Below are 16,329 nucleotides of genomic sequence, written 5' to 3'. Positions count from 1 at the left end.
AGTAATAGGAATATTCTTGAGCATGACTTCACACGTAAGCTTCTGTCTTGCACTCTGCATTTAATCTTCAGCATTTTGGTTCCTGGTGATGTGAGAGGAAACCACTTCTGTCAGCCACCTTCACACTTCCATCTGCGGCCCCAGGGGACACCACATACTCACATTTTGGCTTCCTTAGATGAAATTCTATACCAAAACTCAGGGTTTAAACTTTAATGAAATAAGTCTTGAATAGCTTTTCATAAAATACAGGAAAGGTGAACCAAAGTACACAGAAATAGAGGCACATCTCTCAGTTCTTACTGATGTTCCTGTGAAATGGGTATTGCTGGGTGAGTTGAGGCAGAACAAGCAGAAAGCTACTGTGAAATTGGTAGACCTTCACTGCTATGAATTCTCATTTAGTTAGCTTTAATTTATACCTGATTCTACATGTGACTTGGGCAGCTTGTGCTGCTGTGCCTTGTTAGCCTCATGGGAGTAGCTGTGCCCTTTTAACGTGAGGAGCTTTATTAAAGCACTGAAAACAAATACAAAAACTCTTGTAAGAAAGGTGTTACAAACAATTCCCGTTATGAATGCTGCTGTTGAGGAAGGCTGGTTAGTGCTGGGCTCTCAGCTGCTCTTGTGCACAGCTGTTTCCCAATACACCTTGGGGCTGGACCTTCTGCAGAGCAGGGATGAGTTAGTGGTGTGTCATACTTTGTTGTGTAGCAGTCTTGCTGTGCAGTAAATTGAAAATCTGTGTGTTAATGAGATGCCTGTGAGGTCTTTAGCCCTAAATAGAAGTGTATGGCTTAATGCAGTGGGGGCATTTGCACTTTCATTACAGTGGCTGTGGGATTCTCAGACGCTGCTTGGTGGGAACTAGGTTAGTGGCAGTGGGTCTGCAGTTCAGCAAGACCAGCATTCACCCTTGTTTTGGTTACAGTGGCGGGGGGGGCAGTTTGACCTTGGTCAGGTGCTGCCCAAGCTGCTCTGTTACCAAATCCCCCTGCATCAACAGGACACAGGGAGAAGATCTGAAGGAAAGCATGTGGCTTGGGATAAGGACAGGGCATCACTTACACATTACCATTGTGAGCACAACAGGTTCACGGAGAAATTATTTTATTGCTGAGGAATGAGAAGTCTAAAAGTGCCTTTCCCATACCACTCTTTTCTTTCCAGGCTCATCTTTACTCCTGGTTTATCTCTCTCCTCGCTTTCCTGCACTGACCTTGGTGTCTGCATAGTTGTCTCTCACAGGTTCTCACTCTCCTGCCTGGTGCTGTGCAGCAGGTTTTTCCACCTTCTGAAGTGTGTTCTTCAAGAGGTGCTGCTACCTTTGCTGATAGGCTCGGTTGTGGCTCAAAATGAAAATGCTGTCTTCCCCCTGCCACCCCTCCTGTCAGAGGCAGCCCCAACCTCCAGGGCTTGTGCTCCTCCCACAGGACTGAGGGGCTCTGCCATGCTGGGGTGACCCCAGGTCTCTACCAGTGTGCACTGCAAGGCAACTTTGTATCATTTTGTCCTTCAAAGTATGGCAGAGTAGCCCAAAATAACACCTGCATCCCTAAACATACCTGCAGTGAGGGGGGTGGGGGCCAGGGATGCACATGGGGAGCAGCTCAAATTAGAGCTAGAATAGCCTACTTGATTTGGCATTGATTACACGAGTAATTCATCCTCTGAACAGCACTGTGCCGGCACATTTGGCTTAAAATAGCCCAAAAGGGCTTCCGGATGAGCCCCTGGCACAGAGCCCTGTGCAGGACAGCTCTGAGCACAGCAGTGGCCGAGGGCTAAAGGAGCTGCAGGAGGGATGGACGAAAGGTTCAAGCCCAAGTGCCCTGCCATTCCAAGGGGCTGCTGGCAATTTCCTGCTGGAGAGCTGGCCCCAGCATGGCCCTGGGCCACCCCGTGAGCCCCTGCACAGCAAGGCTGGGCTCCTCTCGTCAGCAAACTGCCCAACTGGGGATAAAACAGTGCCTGTAAGACAAAGATTATCTTGGGCACTTGTTGCATTACACCAGACTCTTTTCTCTACAGGATCCTTCAAAAACAAATGATTCTGATAACTAATAATTAGCCTGTAACATTCAAAATAATAACTCCTAAAATAACGTTATTTTATCATGAGTCATCAGAATCTTTTTTTGTAGTATTTTTTGCAAGGGGCTGGAGTCTCGCCCATCCCCCAATGGCCCAGCACCTCCTGCTCAAAGGTGTGAGCCTGGGCAGGTGAGGTAACTCAAATGTTAAAAGCCTCTCAGTGTGTGCAGTGTCTTCAGGGTCTGAACACCAGTTTAACAGCCTAAATCCTGTTACTTACCCTAAGATGACAGTTGCTTTTGCAGGGAGTGACAAGGCAGTGCTGAGATTGTATGGCAGTGCCTGTGTTGATTTATTTGTGTATTAATGGATTAAATCCTCAAGGCAGCACTCTGCAATAGGGCTGCATTCCAGATAAGCAATCCCACACTAATTTCTTACATGAATGCTCTTACACTTGACTGGAAGAGTAAAAAAGGGGTTACACTATGCTAAGAAGGAGATACTTTTCTTGACCACAGTTTATGCAGTTGATCTGCTTCCTGTTAAAACATCCACTATAAACGGTTACAACTGTGATAGGGTGATGATACGCGTGATTTCACTGTTTTTCTTGCACATTTCAGCCAGGTTCTTCAGCTCCTCCTTGCAGAGAAGCACTGGCAGTGGTGCTGTGCAGCCATGCTGCTGACTGAGACTCAGGACCCAGCAGTGACTGCCCTAAAATAGGCCATGAAGGGGCTGCAGGGCTCTGGGGATGCTTCACTGGGATCTCTACTGGGGCTCTCCAGGCTCCCAGGCATCTTGCACCCTGGAGTGAGCCGGTAAAACTAAGTCTGGCAAATACAATATTAGCATCCCACTAACCTTGTCTTTTAAGGAAATAGGATGGGATTACGTTTGTGGCTCCCAAAGAAGAGCTGGAGGATGGAAATGGTGGTGGGTACCAGTACACCTGGTGATAGGTCCTGGACACTGGAGAGCCTTGGGGATGTCTGCTGGCCTTCCTAAACGGAGTGAGGCCCAGTGCAGCTGTAGGTGAAAGAAATTAGAGTTACGTCTTATAGACAATGCCAAGCTCTGCTTTATTTTCATCAGTTTGATCAGTACAAAAGCAGACAGCGTTTCACTTTTTATTCTTTTTTCATTTTAATTACTTTACAAAGTACAAAATATACTGTGATTTATTTTGGAACATTAGGATTTTTTCTTTTTTTCTGTTGTGGGGTTTTTTTGTGGGTTTTTTTTTTTCATACAGTACATAAATCTCAGCTTTTCAGCATAAGACCAGCAAAAAAAAAGCAGCATGTGTACTCACTGGGAAAGCAAAGCAGCCACTTCTCAGCTCCACACCATGCCCAGCACACGATCCCCAGCTGCTGCCACCACTCCCTCCCCCATGGTGTAACATCCCCCCTGCTGCAGAGGCCACAGAGGAGACTGATGCATTCAGGCTCCTCTGTGCCTTGTGACCTCGAGCTCACAGGAGCTGCTGCCCACCCACATGCACGGTGCTCAGCCCCAGGGAGCCCACAGGCACTGCCCACACGGCCACAGCCCAGAGCAGGGGTGCAGAACAGGCCCCCGCACTAGGAGGATGCCCCCCTGCCTGTCAGTTTGCATCAGTCTGGGAATTAAAGGGAAATAAATACACTTTTTTTTTGCACACTCTCCCCCTTCCCCCCAGTGGAAACCTCCATGGGGTTTCTGAGGGAGGAGAGGCTGCAGGAGGGTGGGGCTCCCAGCCCCACTTCAGCCAGTTTGGTGGGTGTCAGAGACCAAAAGTGGTATTTCAGTTACCAAGCAAATAATATATAAATAACTTATTAAATAAAGTCATAAAGGTTTGTGTTTCTTCCCCAGGCTGTCCAGCACAGCTGTTCCAAGCAGCTTCTGCACCAGGAACCTCTCTGCTCTCTTCGCAGTTCTAGAAATTTGGGTTCATGCTGTGGCCATCCTGGGCATCTGGAGGGAATCTGGGCTCCTTCTTGAGTCCAGACAAAGGGGAGACAGAAATGCTCAGTGTTTTCAAGCCACTTGAGGCACTAATGAAGTGGTGCTGCACTATGGCCTGAACGTGCATTGTGCAGTGGATTGAGATGTAACCCTGCACCCTTCAACCCGTCAGGGTGATGCCTTGCTGCAGCTTGGCCCAGAGGAACCAAACTAAGAATGTGCCCTAAGCACTAATGTGGAGGATGAGGCTCCCTCTATGCAATGCTCCCCCTGGACTAACCCTCCCTGGCTGCTTCATGGTGCCTGGAGAGCAGGCGTGAGCCAGTGCTGCCCTGTGGAGCTGCAGCCAGTCACTGTAAGGAGGGGCTGCAGGTCCAAAGCATGTTCCCTGGGCACTGTGACCCAAATCCCAGCAGCACCAGGACCTGCTGGCATGGTGGGAACAGCTGAACATGTTAACCAAATTGAGGTCATCATCCCCTCTAATTTTAAGTGAAAACAAGGGGAGAATGGACTTTGTGGGGAGGGAGTGAGACAGGCTCTTCCAAAGGCTGAAACAGAGCATCCAAAACTGAATCTTACTGTGAGTTACTACCTGGCAGCCTCCTCTTCTGCCTGTCCCAAGAGCCATGGTCATCCTACTGCTCTGGTCACCAGGATGAGTGTGTTCCCTCTCTGTCATGGCCATCCTCAGCCACTGCAGACACAGCATGGAGGAGAAGGATGCACTGGTGGAAAACACGATTGCCACAGTGCTAAAATGAGCGTCCTGCTTCTCAACTTCATGTCTCAAAAGCTGCAGTGCCAAGCCTGGAGCCCATGCATGTGGGAGGGATGACAGAATACCCAGCCACAGGCAGCAGGGACAGGGCACAGGACACTGCTGGCTGTGACACTGAGCAGTCCTGGGCTGGAAAGAGGCAGGTGAGTGTCCCTATCCTCTGCATTTCCAGGTACTGACCTGGGCACTAACAGCACTCAGGTGCAATTCTCACACCCCTACGATCAACAACCTTTGGACTGGCAGGATTATTTTTAGCAGCAATAGCAGGAGGATTTGGGGTGTGAAGTGAGAGCAGTCCTGGATCCATCACAACCAGAAGCACCTAGAGAAGACTGTCCTGGGACACTGATCTGCTCCTCTGTTCCACCACACTATCGTTGGAGCAGTTCACAGTTGCAGAGCAAATAAAAACCTGGAGGAAGAAAGCACTGAGACACGGGGCAGGTAGGGCAACCCTGGTGGGCAGGGCCTGAAGGAGAGTGAGGGCACGATTAATTTTTAATTCTATGATACAACTAAAAACATGGCCAACGTCATGAGCTGGCGCAGACAGCATCTGCTCCTAATGGCTGAAGGAGAAAGTGGGTGCTCCTCCTGCAGTGGCATCCTCTTTGTACCCTGAACCCCCCAGCCCCGTGCTGCACCAACACACAAACACACACTGACAGGGAAAAACACAGAGGTTGGTTCCCAGGAAGGAGATGTTAGAACTCAGGGATTTCTGCAAGAGCAGGCTTGGTTCAGTAGCCTGCCTACATGTACTGCAGGGAACAGCACAGCTGGATGGGAGAGCCCCAGACACCTTTCCCAGGGCTGAAACACAGCAGGGAGGGTCCCACACCCTGTGCAGGTTGGTCCTGCCTGGAGACTGGTGTGCAGCTCCCACAGTTATAACAGCAACACCAGCTCTTTAGGTAATTTCAGTGACCTCAAAAATTGAATCCCATCACAAGGCTGGCATTAGGAATAATTGCAATAAACAGCTACAACAAAGGTCGTGGGTTTCTTCTTCTTTGCCCTACATATACAATCTCCTGGCTCCTTTCTTCAGTGTCCCACTTGGCAAATGCTCTTTTGCTCTTCCCAGCAGCAACAAACCCAAGGAGGAGACTATTGGTTTTCTTCAACAGAAGGGAAATTCACATCCCCTTTCAGCTGATGGGAATGACTGTGCAGGCAGCAAGGACAAGGAAGGCAATAGGGTTCTGTTTACTTTGGCTGGCTGTCCCATGTGACCTGTCCCCAAAGCAGCATCCTGGCAGCAAACAGGGCTGGACTCCTCTTTTGGGGCCCAAAGGAGCAGTATATGCTCACAGCAGTCATCCTGGCAAGTGGGGTGCTTTGAGCAGCATTCCCACAAGGAATCAGGTACCTAGAAAATTATGTTTTACAAGTTACAAAAGAGCTGGTAGGAATTTTTTTTTTTTTTTTTTTTTTTTTTTTTTTTTGAGAAAAAAAGCTTATTACTGTAACTGCAGCAAGCTGGTTTCAAATCCTCAGGACACTGAGCAGATAACAGCAGAAATCCAGGCAGAGCAGGGAGGCCACAAACAACAGCAGCCTCTGATGGCATCTTCCCAAACGTGCTGTGCAAGAGACACTGCCTCTGCCACAGCCCCAGAGGCAGCACCAGGACCTGCTGGCATGGTGGGAACAGCTGAACATGTTAACCAAATTGAGGTCATCATCCCTCTAATTTTAAGTGAAAACAAGGGGAGAATGGACTTTGTGGGGAGGGAGTGAGACAGGCTCTTCCAAAGGCTGAAACAGAGCATCCAAAACTGAATCTACTGTGAGTTACTACCTGGCAGCCTCCTCTTCTGCCTGTCCCAAGAGCCATGGTCATCCTACTGCTCTGGTCACCAGGATGAGTGTGTTCCCTCTCTGTCATGGCCATCCTCAGCCACTGCAGACACAGCATGGAGGAAGAGGATGCACTGGCGGAAAACACGATTGCCACAGTGCTAAAATGAGCGTCCTGCTTCTCAACTTCATGTCTCAAAAGCTGCAGTGCCAAGCCTGGAGCCCATGCATGTGGGAGGGATGACAGAATACCCAGCCACAGGCAGCAGGGACAGGGCACAGGACACTGCTGGCTGTGACACTGAGCAGTCCTGGGCTGGAAAGAGGCAGGTGAGTGTCCCTATCCTCTGCATTTCCAGGTACTGACCTGGGCACTAACAGCACTCAGGTGCAATTCTCACACCCCTACGATCAACAACCTTTGGACTGGCAGGATTATTTTCAGCAGTAATAGCAGGAGGATTTGGGGTGTGAAGTGAGAGCAGTCCTGGATCCATCACAACCAGAAGCACCTAGAGAAGACTGTCCTGGGACACTGATCTGCTCCTTCTGTTCCACCACACTATCGTTGGAGCAGTTCACAGTTGCAGAGCAAATAAAAACCTGGAGGAAGAAAGCACTGAGACACGGGGCAGGTAGGGCAACCCTGGTGGGCAGGGCCTGAAGGAGAGTGAGGGCACGATTAATTTTTAATTCTATGATACAACTAAAAACATGGCCAACGTCATGAGCTGGCGCAGACAGCATCTGCTCCTAATGGCTGAAGGAGAAAGTGGGTGCTCCTCCTGCAGTGGCATCCTCTTTGTACCCTGAACCCCCAGCCCCGTGCTGCACCAACACACAAACACACACTGACAGGGAAAAACACAGAGGTTGGTTCCCAGGAAGGAGATGTTAGAACTCAGGGATTTCTGCAAGAGCAGGCTTGGTTCAGTAGCCTGCATACATGTACTGCAGGGAACAGCACAGCTGGATGGGAGAGCCCCAGACACCTTTCCCAGGGCTGAAACACAGCAGGGAGGGTCCCACACCCTGTGCAGGTTGGTCCTGCCTGGAGACTGGTGCAGCTCCCACAGTTATAACAGCAACACCAGCTCTTTAGGTAATTTCAGTGACCTCAAAAATTGAATCCCATCACAAGGCTGGCATTAGGAATAATTGCAATAAACAGCTACAACAAAGGTCGTGGGTTTCTTCTTCTTTGCCCTACATATACAATCTCCTGGCTCCTTTCTTCAGTGTCCCACTTGGCAAATGCTCTTTTGCTCTTCCCAGCAGCAACAAACCCAAGGAGGAGACTATTGGTTTTCTTCAACAGAAGGGAAATTCACATCCCCTTTCAGCTGATGGGAATGACTGTGCAGGCAGCAAGGACAAGGAAGGCAATAGGGTTCTGTTTACTTTGGCTGGCTGTCCCATGTGACCTGTCCCCAAAGCAGCATCCTGGCAGCAAACAGGGCTGGACTCCTCTTTTGGGGCCCAAAGGAGCAGTATATGCTCACAGCAGTCATCCTGGCAAGTGGGGTGCTTTGAGCAGCATTCCCACAAGGAATCAGGTACCTAGAAAATTATGTTTTACAAGTTACAAAAGAGCTGGTAGGAATTTTTTTTTTTTTTTTTTTTTTTTTTTTTTTGAGAAAAAAAGCTTATTACTGTAACTGCAGCAAGCTGGTTTCAAATCCTCAGGACACTGAGCAGATAACAGCAGAAATCCAGGCAGAGCAGGGAGGCCACAAACAACAGCAGCCTCTGATGGCATCTTCCCAAACGTGCTGTGCAAGAGACACTGCCTCTGCCACAGCCCCAGAGGGAAGGGAAAAGCAACCACCCCCTAAAACGAAGGATGAAATGAGCCTTTTGTTGGCAAAATCATTTAGGGTTGGAAGGACACCAGTAAAACAGCTGGGCCTGCTGAAGCAGCCAGTCAGCTCTCCTATGGTACAGGCAGAGGACAGAGCTGGACAGAGGAGAGCAACATGCTCCCGCTCCACTCTCAAACATATTTCAACATTTCAATCCTGCCAGATGCCTGTTGGGCATCTCTGTCTGTCTCTGCTCCAAAAATCCACCCACACTTCATTTATAGAATTCTGCAGAAAGCTAAAAACAGATGAAAACAAAACCTCAAGGGAGCCCAGGACATTAAGTAGCTTGTTTTGCAAACCCCCTTGCTCTGCACAGCTGCTATGGTGCCGAGCTGGGCTGGCCATGGCCACTCTGGAGCTCTGCAGGCAGGTCAGGAGGTGTGTAGCTGTCATCCCTCTGCTGCTCCCTGCACCTTGGCTGCAAAACTTAGGTGCTCTCAGCTGGGAGAAGATGCCTGGGGTTTGTGTTCCCTTGTGGCTGGGCCTTCCCCAAACCCAGGGGTAGGCAGGAACACAGGCCATCACTGCCAGAGAATTAGGGAGCAGGGAGAAGCTATTCCATGTAATCTGCAATTACATGGGAACATTCAGTCCCAGGCTCTGAACCTGAAGAAAAATGGCTGGTGTTGTCTAGAGAGACCAACAGACTATTTTGGCTTAGGGATGTTCCAAAGAGGCACAGAACCCTAAAATTAATACCCTAAAATGCATGTACATTGATACCCATTTCATCCAGTTCCCCCTGCATAGAAAAGGGGCTGTTCATTGCTCTGTGCTCACCAGATTTGCTGATCAGCCTCCTGCCCACATAGCCTGCTGCAGAACCCTGTCCTTTCCTTCACCTGAGCTAACTGGAGCTGGTAGTTCACCCAGCTGTGCTTCATGAGGATTAAATAAAGGAAGCCGAGGGCAGCAGAGTAAATCAAGATTATCTTCACAGTTGAGTGTTTCCCTCCCAGGTGCCCTGAGAAGGTCCTACAGCCCTTGCTGAGAACTGCACAGAGTGTTTCTGTAGTGGCTTCGTGCTGCCAGGATGCCTGAGGGATATTGCTGGCCCCTGACAGTATACACACAGACAGGCAGATAAGATGGGGAGAAGGCATGGAAATCTGAAGGTAGGTCTGCAAATTTCAGCCAATATAAACACAACCCAGCACACACTATAACATGTAAATGCTATTTGGCAAAGGATTACTGGGTTTTACTCTCCCGCAGGTAATAAAAGTTTAATCCAATCCTACGTTTGCTGGCAGGATTGGAACAGGTAAGTGAGATGCCTTAAGCTGCTTATCAGAGATGTCCACAACAGTTACAGTAACAGAGAGAGAAGAAATCCTCATCAGAAAATGACTTCTTGTCCATCACTGCTAGGGGACATCTTGGGAGAACGCAGTGACGTTCAGCCTGGGGTCGAACAAAGCATTTCTCCCTTGCCATTATCAGAAAATATCAATTTCCCAGTGCTAAGACAAGAGTGTTTGTCCTCAGTGAGTGCTGACTGTGCCGATGAAGTCACTGTGACTCAAGCCACCGACCTCTAAAGCAGAGTTTGCATGCCCCTGCTCTCCAACACTGTGTGGGGGTACCTGGATGAGGAAAACCATAAGGATGGGTCTAACCCCTATAGGCCACAGTGTGGCCTATACACCTATAACCCCTGTACACCAGTTAGATCAAAACACATTCTTGGGGGCTTTCCCCACACAGCGAGACTGAGCATCAGATGATTTTTTTGACTGCTCGGGGTTTGGGAGGAGTTGTGCCACCCATCCTTGCTGGGATGGTGGGACTGGGGCAAATGCATCCCCTGGGATACTGGGCATGAGGGTGGAGGCTGGGCAGGGAGGGGAGATCTGTTTGAGTCAAAGGAAGAAAAAGAATGAAAATGCTTGTGTGTTCACAACATTAAGCAAAACTGCAATGCATTCAATATGTGCACAACTAAAAAGGAACAAACTGATTCCTTTGCATCACCTGGCACTCTAGCTATTCCTGCTTTTCCCCTGGCCTTCCCATGCCTGTCACTAACAAGGACCTCCACTGCCACAGCATGGGTGTGTGGGACATTGCCAAGTCAGACCCAGAAGCCCTCCAGAACAGAGGAGCCTGCGCTGACCCCACAGCTGCTGCAGGACAGCAAGGCCTGAAGCCCTGGCCCTTCTGCAGTGGGGCAGTGACAGCAACATCACCTCACACCAAGGAGGGGCCCCCTTTGTACCAGAAGAAAATTTAAGCTTTGTACAACAGAGCTGAGAAAAGACAGGAAACAGCTGCTCTCAGAGCCAGGCTCTGATTAAGCACATGTGATTCGGGCTTTAATATCCTAAATAGCTTCCCAACCTTCGTGGGATGTCAGTCACACTGTTAAACCTTCATCCCATGGACACACTGTGAGACAACAGGTGCCTGGACAGGTCAGCCGGTGGGGGAATGTGTTGGGAGCTCACGTCTGGGGGACAGCGAATCCTGCAACTGCATCACACGTGGCAGTGCCAGCTCTGAGCAGAGCTTGCCTCTCTCAGGGTCTGCACACTGCTGAGAGCATCAAGAGCACCAGAACTGGGAAACAGCTGGGAAACACCAGGAAATCTCAGGGATCTACGCTGGAGGCTGAGTGACCTCCTCTGCCACACACTTCCCTGTGCTGCACTGCCTTGTTTCCCTCACAGTGCTTCAGAAAAATCCAACACTTCTGTTGCATGCTTTGCTTGGATAAAGCAATCATGACCTCCCAGTAACATTTTTCTTCAAGTGTCAGTCCTACAAGTTCCCACACACACTTTGCATGGCATGTCTTAAAGGGTAAATCCCTGCTCAGTGTCATGTGCTAGCCCACAGCAGAGCCTGACACCCCCAAGCTTTTCATCAAAGATGAAGAATGATTCATCTGATTCCCTACCTGGGAATTTTAACACCAAGCTTGGAGTTTAAAATACATTTGGAAGCATAATATTTCTATGATGAATGTGCTTTATAAATGGCATTGCTGTTAAGTGAGTCTTAATACTAATGTCACCCACTGCAGGTGCCACCATCTCTGTGCACCAGCAAACCCAAACATTTCCACTAAGGCTTCCCCATGCAACAGGCAGATAGATGCCACCTAAAGCACAGCATTGCGGAAACTCCAAACCAACTTCAATGCCTGGAAAGAAAAGGAAGGATGCACAAACCTATGCAAGGATGCATTTGTGCAACCTCAGAGTGCTGAAAGGTCAGTGGCAAGACAGTACCTGCACTACCTTCCATGAAGTGTAACTGAAATAGCAAAACAGAGGATGTTTCGGGTTAGAATTTCCCCCCCCCGGACCCTCACAGCACTCCTGGTCAGCAGAAATCTCCAATGATGCAAAGACCATGCACTTCCAATGACTGGGTTCAAGCAGCCTCTCCTGCTTTCAACAAGAAAAGACCCTCCAACATTTCCATCTATTTAAAAATAACCCACTGATTTCAGTCCCTCACAGCCCAACAAATGTGAACTCCTCAACAAATGCCAGAGCCCTACACTAGCCTTGGGCTGCCTTCTGCCTGCTGAGCACTTGGCAGACACATCCACCAGGAAACCTCCACCTGCCCACAGTTCCTGCAGAGATGCTGGGAACTGGCTCAAATGCTGGTGCCTAACCCAGGTCACTCCAAAGCCTGGGATGCAGAAGGCCCGGGCTGAGCTCCCATCTCGGCCAGGGGAAGGCGGGAGGCACCAGCACCTGCTCAGTGCTTGCAGGAGCTGGAAGCCCCACTGAAAACCCCAGGGTCTGGGGGGGCACTGTGCAAATGAACCAGCCCTACTGACGGGCTGGGGTAATTCAGGGTAGCAAATAAAGCACAGAAAGAAAAAGGAGTAACTTTCCTACAGTCCCTGTGTTTGAGGCACCAAAATGGAGAGGAACAGGAAGTTTCTGAAGCAGGAAGGAAAATCAGATGCTGCTCACAGCAAGCTTTGCTCTGGGTCAGCTCCACTGCTGCTCTGCACAAAACACATGTAGAGAAATCCTGAGAGCAGAACTAATATTCGTATTGCCCATTACACTTGAATTAAAAATATACGGTGAATAAATGTGTGCATACATCACTTACTACATACACACACCGGGTATACACACATACACTGTAGATACATATGAAACTATATTGCTTGAGTGTCCACATTATATACAGCCCTACAGATACAAACACAGGTATTTATATGTGTGCAACAGAGACACACTAAGGATTTCTATAGAAACATTATACATTAATATACATTACCCTACATAGTAACACACTCAACTTGGAAAAGCTGAGATTCCTAAGAAAACAAAGGCCTTGGAGAAAGACAGAGATTGGGGGAAAGCTGTGCTTTCCCCCCTTTGACCACCCTTCCCTGCAGGGCTGGAAAAACTTTTGCATTTTGCTGTTTGGAGAATTTTTGTGAAACAAGAGGGCATAGGGAGGGCATTGAGGTGATCAGCAGCAGCTGCAGACAGGTAGAACTCTGCAGAGAGCTGAGCAGGGATGCTGGGGGGCAGCATGGGGGGCTGATGGGTCACGCAGGCACCCTGATGAAGGGTGTCCCAGCTGAGACACGTTTCTCCTTTATCCACAGTGTTGAACAGCACCATGCCAGGGATGCTCACATGTATTATCATAAGGCATTTACAAACAAATACTTCCATTTTTCCTCACCTCAAAGACTGGGTGCCAGGAGAGTGGGAACTGTGGAGCAGCTTTAAGAGTGCCTACTTTGGGCTCAGTAAACACTGTGGTGTTATTATTGTAGTGGTATTATTACTATGAAATTATTTAACAAAGCCCCTACAGGCCCCTTCCTGCCTTATCCAGTGCTGTGCAAGCTTGCACCAATCCTGACTACAGGCTGGCCTGCCCTTCCCAGGGCACAGGGACAAGGTTCCACCAATTCTGACCACATTTGGACTATCTCTGTTCCCACCAGCAAAAATACACAGGGAACAAAAAAGCATCCACCACCCCAAGTAATCTAAAACAATCTTCTTGGATGTCAGGAAAAATAAGAAAAGGAAATAAAAAGGTGAAGCCAAGGATGGTGCCAGAAGATGGTGGAGCCAGAGAGTCCCTCAGTGACATTTTTCAGGCCAACTTTCCCATGCTGAGTTATCAACCTGTTTTGGGAAGGTTTGAAACACCACAAAGACTTCTTCAGATTTCACAAATTTAAGGTTGGCACCCTTGGGGAAAAAAGTGAAAAATTTGAATTAAAGAAATCAGCCTCCAACTGCCTGAGTGAAATGTTAGAAAAAGAAAATTAAAACTAATTTTTCTTGCTTTCACTTAAGGCTCAGTAAAGTTGTTGCTCGTTTCAAGTAATTCCTCCCATCCATGTCACAGTCCTTTGGAAGCAGCACTGGCACACAAAGAGCACTGCACAGGGCTCTGACAGTGAAACTGCCACTTTCCAAAGGCTGCCAAAACCCCAGAGCAAAAAGATTACTCCATCCCAGTGACCCTATCACAGTGGCACCATCCACGCACACAGGGAAAACTCAGGCTCAACTCAGGTGACCAGAAAGCCTGACTGGCAACTCAGTAGCTGTACATCAACTAAAAAAAACCTCCTGTGCAGTCCCATCTCCTCCCCAGTCTGCCATCCCAAGGAGGAACCTTCTGACAATGCACGTGATGAAAAGCTGCCGCCTGCCCCAGCCCAGCTCTGTGCCCAGGGCAGTCACAGCAAACACCCCGAGTGCTTTGAACACTGCACTGCACCTGTGCCTGCATCCTTGTGGCAGGAGACTGGAGCATCTTTCCAAACAAACATCCAGAGAGGCTCAGTGCCATATCTGTGATCAACCTTTGCTCCAGAAATCTGCAGTGAATATAACATATCATGGGGCAATTCTGAAAACCCATGTAAAGGAACAGCAAAGCACCCTGTTTGGTAAAGCACTGAACATGTGCCTTCATGTTTCTCAGCAGGGATGCTTTAGCTCAGGTATAGCCAACCAAGGAGAGTGACCCACAGGTTTTCCCAAGGATGCTCTGATTCCTTGTCTAGCTGCCACATAACATCCCACTGATGAAAAATCAGATTCAAAACTGCCTAGGTCCAGCAGCATCAGAAACCATAACTGTTACGTTCAGGCCTCCAGAACTGTGAATGGACAACTAATCAGCAAGCTGTGAGCCTGTGTCCTACACAACAGTAAAAGCCATGTCCGTGGCACCATCTCAGGTACTTGCTTACTGCCCCCAGATCAATGCAAAACCCTGGCTCACACTGTGACAGCCTCAGGAAAATGCTGCAAGAGGCTGTCTCTGAAGCATGGCTGGAAAGCCCTCCAGAAAAAGGCAAAATCTGCAAATTCTTTATGTCAAGAATGAAGTGGAAGAAGTTGAGAAATGCAAGATATACTGGGACTGCTAACCACAAAAGAAGGTTCCTCTGCAGACAGTTTCTCCTTTTACCACTCCTTGCTGCACGGTCACACACAGGGCAGACTGCTGGCATCCATGTCTTGAGTAACATCTGCTCTCCTGGCACTGGTCCTCACTGTCCTCCACAGTGCTGGGAGCAGCCAAGGGCACAACTCAGAGCCAGGTGGCACCCCAGGCCTAATGTACCCTCCTGAGGTACAAGCCAGGAGCAAACACACTCCTGCTGCCCTGGAGCAGCAAAAGCCCCCATCACCTTCCTGTGACAGGATCAGATGGAAACACTTCAGACTTTAGGCATTTTCAGCACCATTCTACTTTCAAAGGGCTGCACGCTGAATCCAGTGGAAAACCCCATGGATTAAGACCCCAGCCAGCAGCAATTTCCACCTGGGAGATGAAGGGGTTTGGGCACCTTTCTGGCCCCAGTGGGTACAACCTGCTGTGGCTCTTGGCCAAGGTGGCCTGTGATGTGCAAGAACAGATTTCCAGGGAGCCCATGCAATCTTCTGCATCCCCCTGGTACAGAGTGGATGGGAAAAAACCTGAGGAGACAGGAGAAAAGACACCTCTCTCCTCTTGCTGGCCCTGGGGCATGAGGGCTGGGGGATGGCTCTGATATGGGGCAAGAGGACAGCAGCTACCTGGGAGCAGGAGACAGGAGACATCCTCCCAGCAGGAGGATGCTGGGAGCAGTGAGAAGGTGACTGGGAGAAACTGGGCAAAATCAGCCAAGCTTCAATGCAGACAGAAGTCTGGGTGACACCACTTGCCAGAAGCTGATCAGAGCAGCTCTCCCCCCAGCCAGGCTTTCTCAGAGCAGCCAGGCATTGACTGCAGGGAGAAGGGAAAAGAGGAAAAGTCAAACAACTGGATATTTTCCCCTTTTCCAACACTAAGCAGTTCGGTCAGGGAAAACAGAACCCAATGCCCATCCTACCTCGACACAGGTAGTGATAGACAGTCCTCAGAAAGTCTGATGCGAGGAGACAAGCCAGCACTGTGTGATGTCTTTTCTGTTTAATTCCACATTGCATTTTGTTTCTGGTTTTCAGGGCTCTCTGAGCCAACAGCCCGTTCATGTGCTCTTGGCCTGCCCTGCTGCTTTCAGCAGTACTTCCGTGGGGAGAGACAGGGACCCTGGGCAGCTCCTTCACTCTGAGAACACAGGCAGAGTACACCTTGGAGCTGAACATCAGGAAACCATCTGAACTCCCTTTCCTCCTTTCCCTTTCCTCCTTCCCCTCATTTGTAAATTTAATAAAATAACAATAATAATAATAATTAAAACAAAGGCTTATTGGAGCTGTTTCTGCTCAGCTTTCCACAGTCTTTTTTCATGTCACTCTTTGTAATCAGATTTTTCAAGAAATACTGTGAGAAAAAAAAAATAATAAAAAGCATCTGGAACCAGCTCAGAACATTTCTAATGCTTTTCAGCTTGACTGACTTGGAGTGCATTGACCACACCATTTATATTTTCTTCAGGTACCT

At 48.9% G+C, this 16,329-nt stretch overlaps 1 protein-coding gene and 1 long non-coding RNA gene across 6 annotated transcripts in view; both read right to left on the bottom strand.

Annotated features, from left to right (window-relative positions):
* CASTOR2 (cytosolic arginine sensor for mTORC1 subunit 2) overlaps positions 1–16,329 on the bottom strand; it is a 145,947-nt gene that overhangs the window by 9,391 nt on the left and 120,227 nt on the right. For 2 of the 5 annotated variants that reach the window (XM_050325924.1, XM_050325923.1), the window contains exon 9: positions 2,902–3,066. In XM_050325924.1, the coding sequence (XP_050181881.1) occupies positions 2,929–3,066 (138 nt within the window). In that variant the 3' untranslated portion in view covers positions 2,902–2,928. Of the gene's footprint in view, positions 1–84; positions 3,067–15,833; positions 16,328–16,329 lie in introns of those variants that run through there. The other 3 variants (XM_050325928.1, XM_050325929.1, XM_050325927.1) reach the window with 2 other exon arrangements.
* LOC126645459 (uncharacterized) lies at positions 3,154–7,431 on the bottom strand. The gene is made up of 2 exons (XR_007630124.1): positions 6,579–7,431; positions 3,154–4,585 (listed from the first exon to the last, which is right to left on the bottom strand). It is a non-coding gene; the product is annotated as an uncharacterized LOC126645459 (long non-coding RNA).

Source organism: Myiozetetes cayanensis, unplaced genomic scaffold (assembly GCF_022539395.1).
Source record: "Myiozetetes cayanensis isolate MyiCay16 unplaced genomic scaffold, myiCay2020 scf30, whole genome shotgun sequence".
Classification (NCBI taxonomy): Eukaryota; Metazoa; Chordata; class Aves; order Passeriformes; family Tyrannidae; genus Myiozetetes; species Myiozetetes cayanensis.
This window is presented reverse-complemented; position numbering and strand designations above follow the sequence as displayed.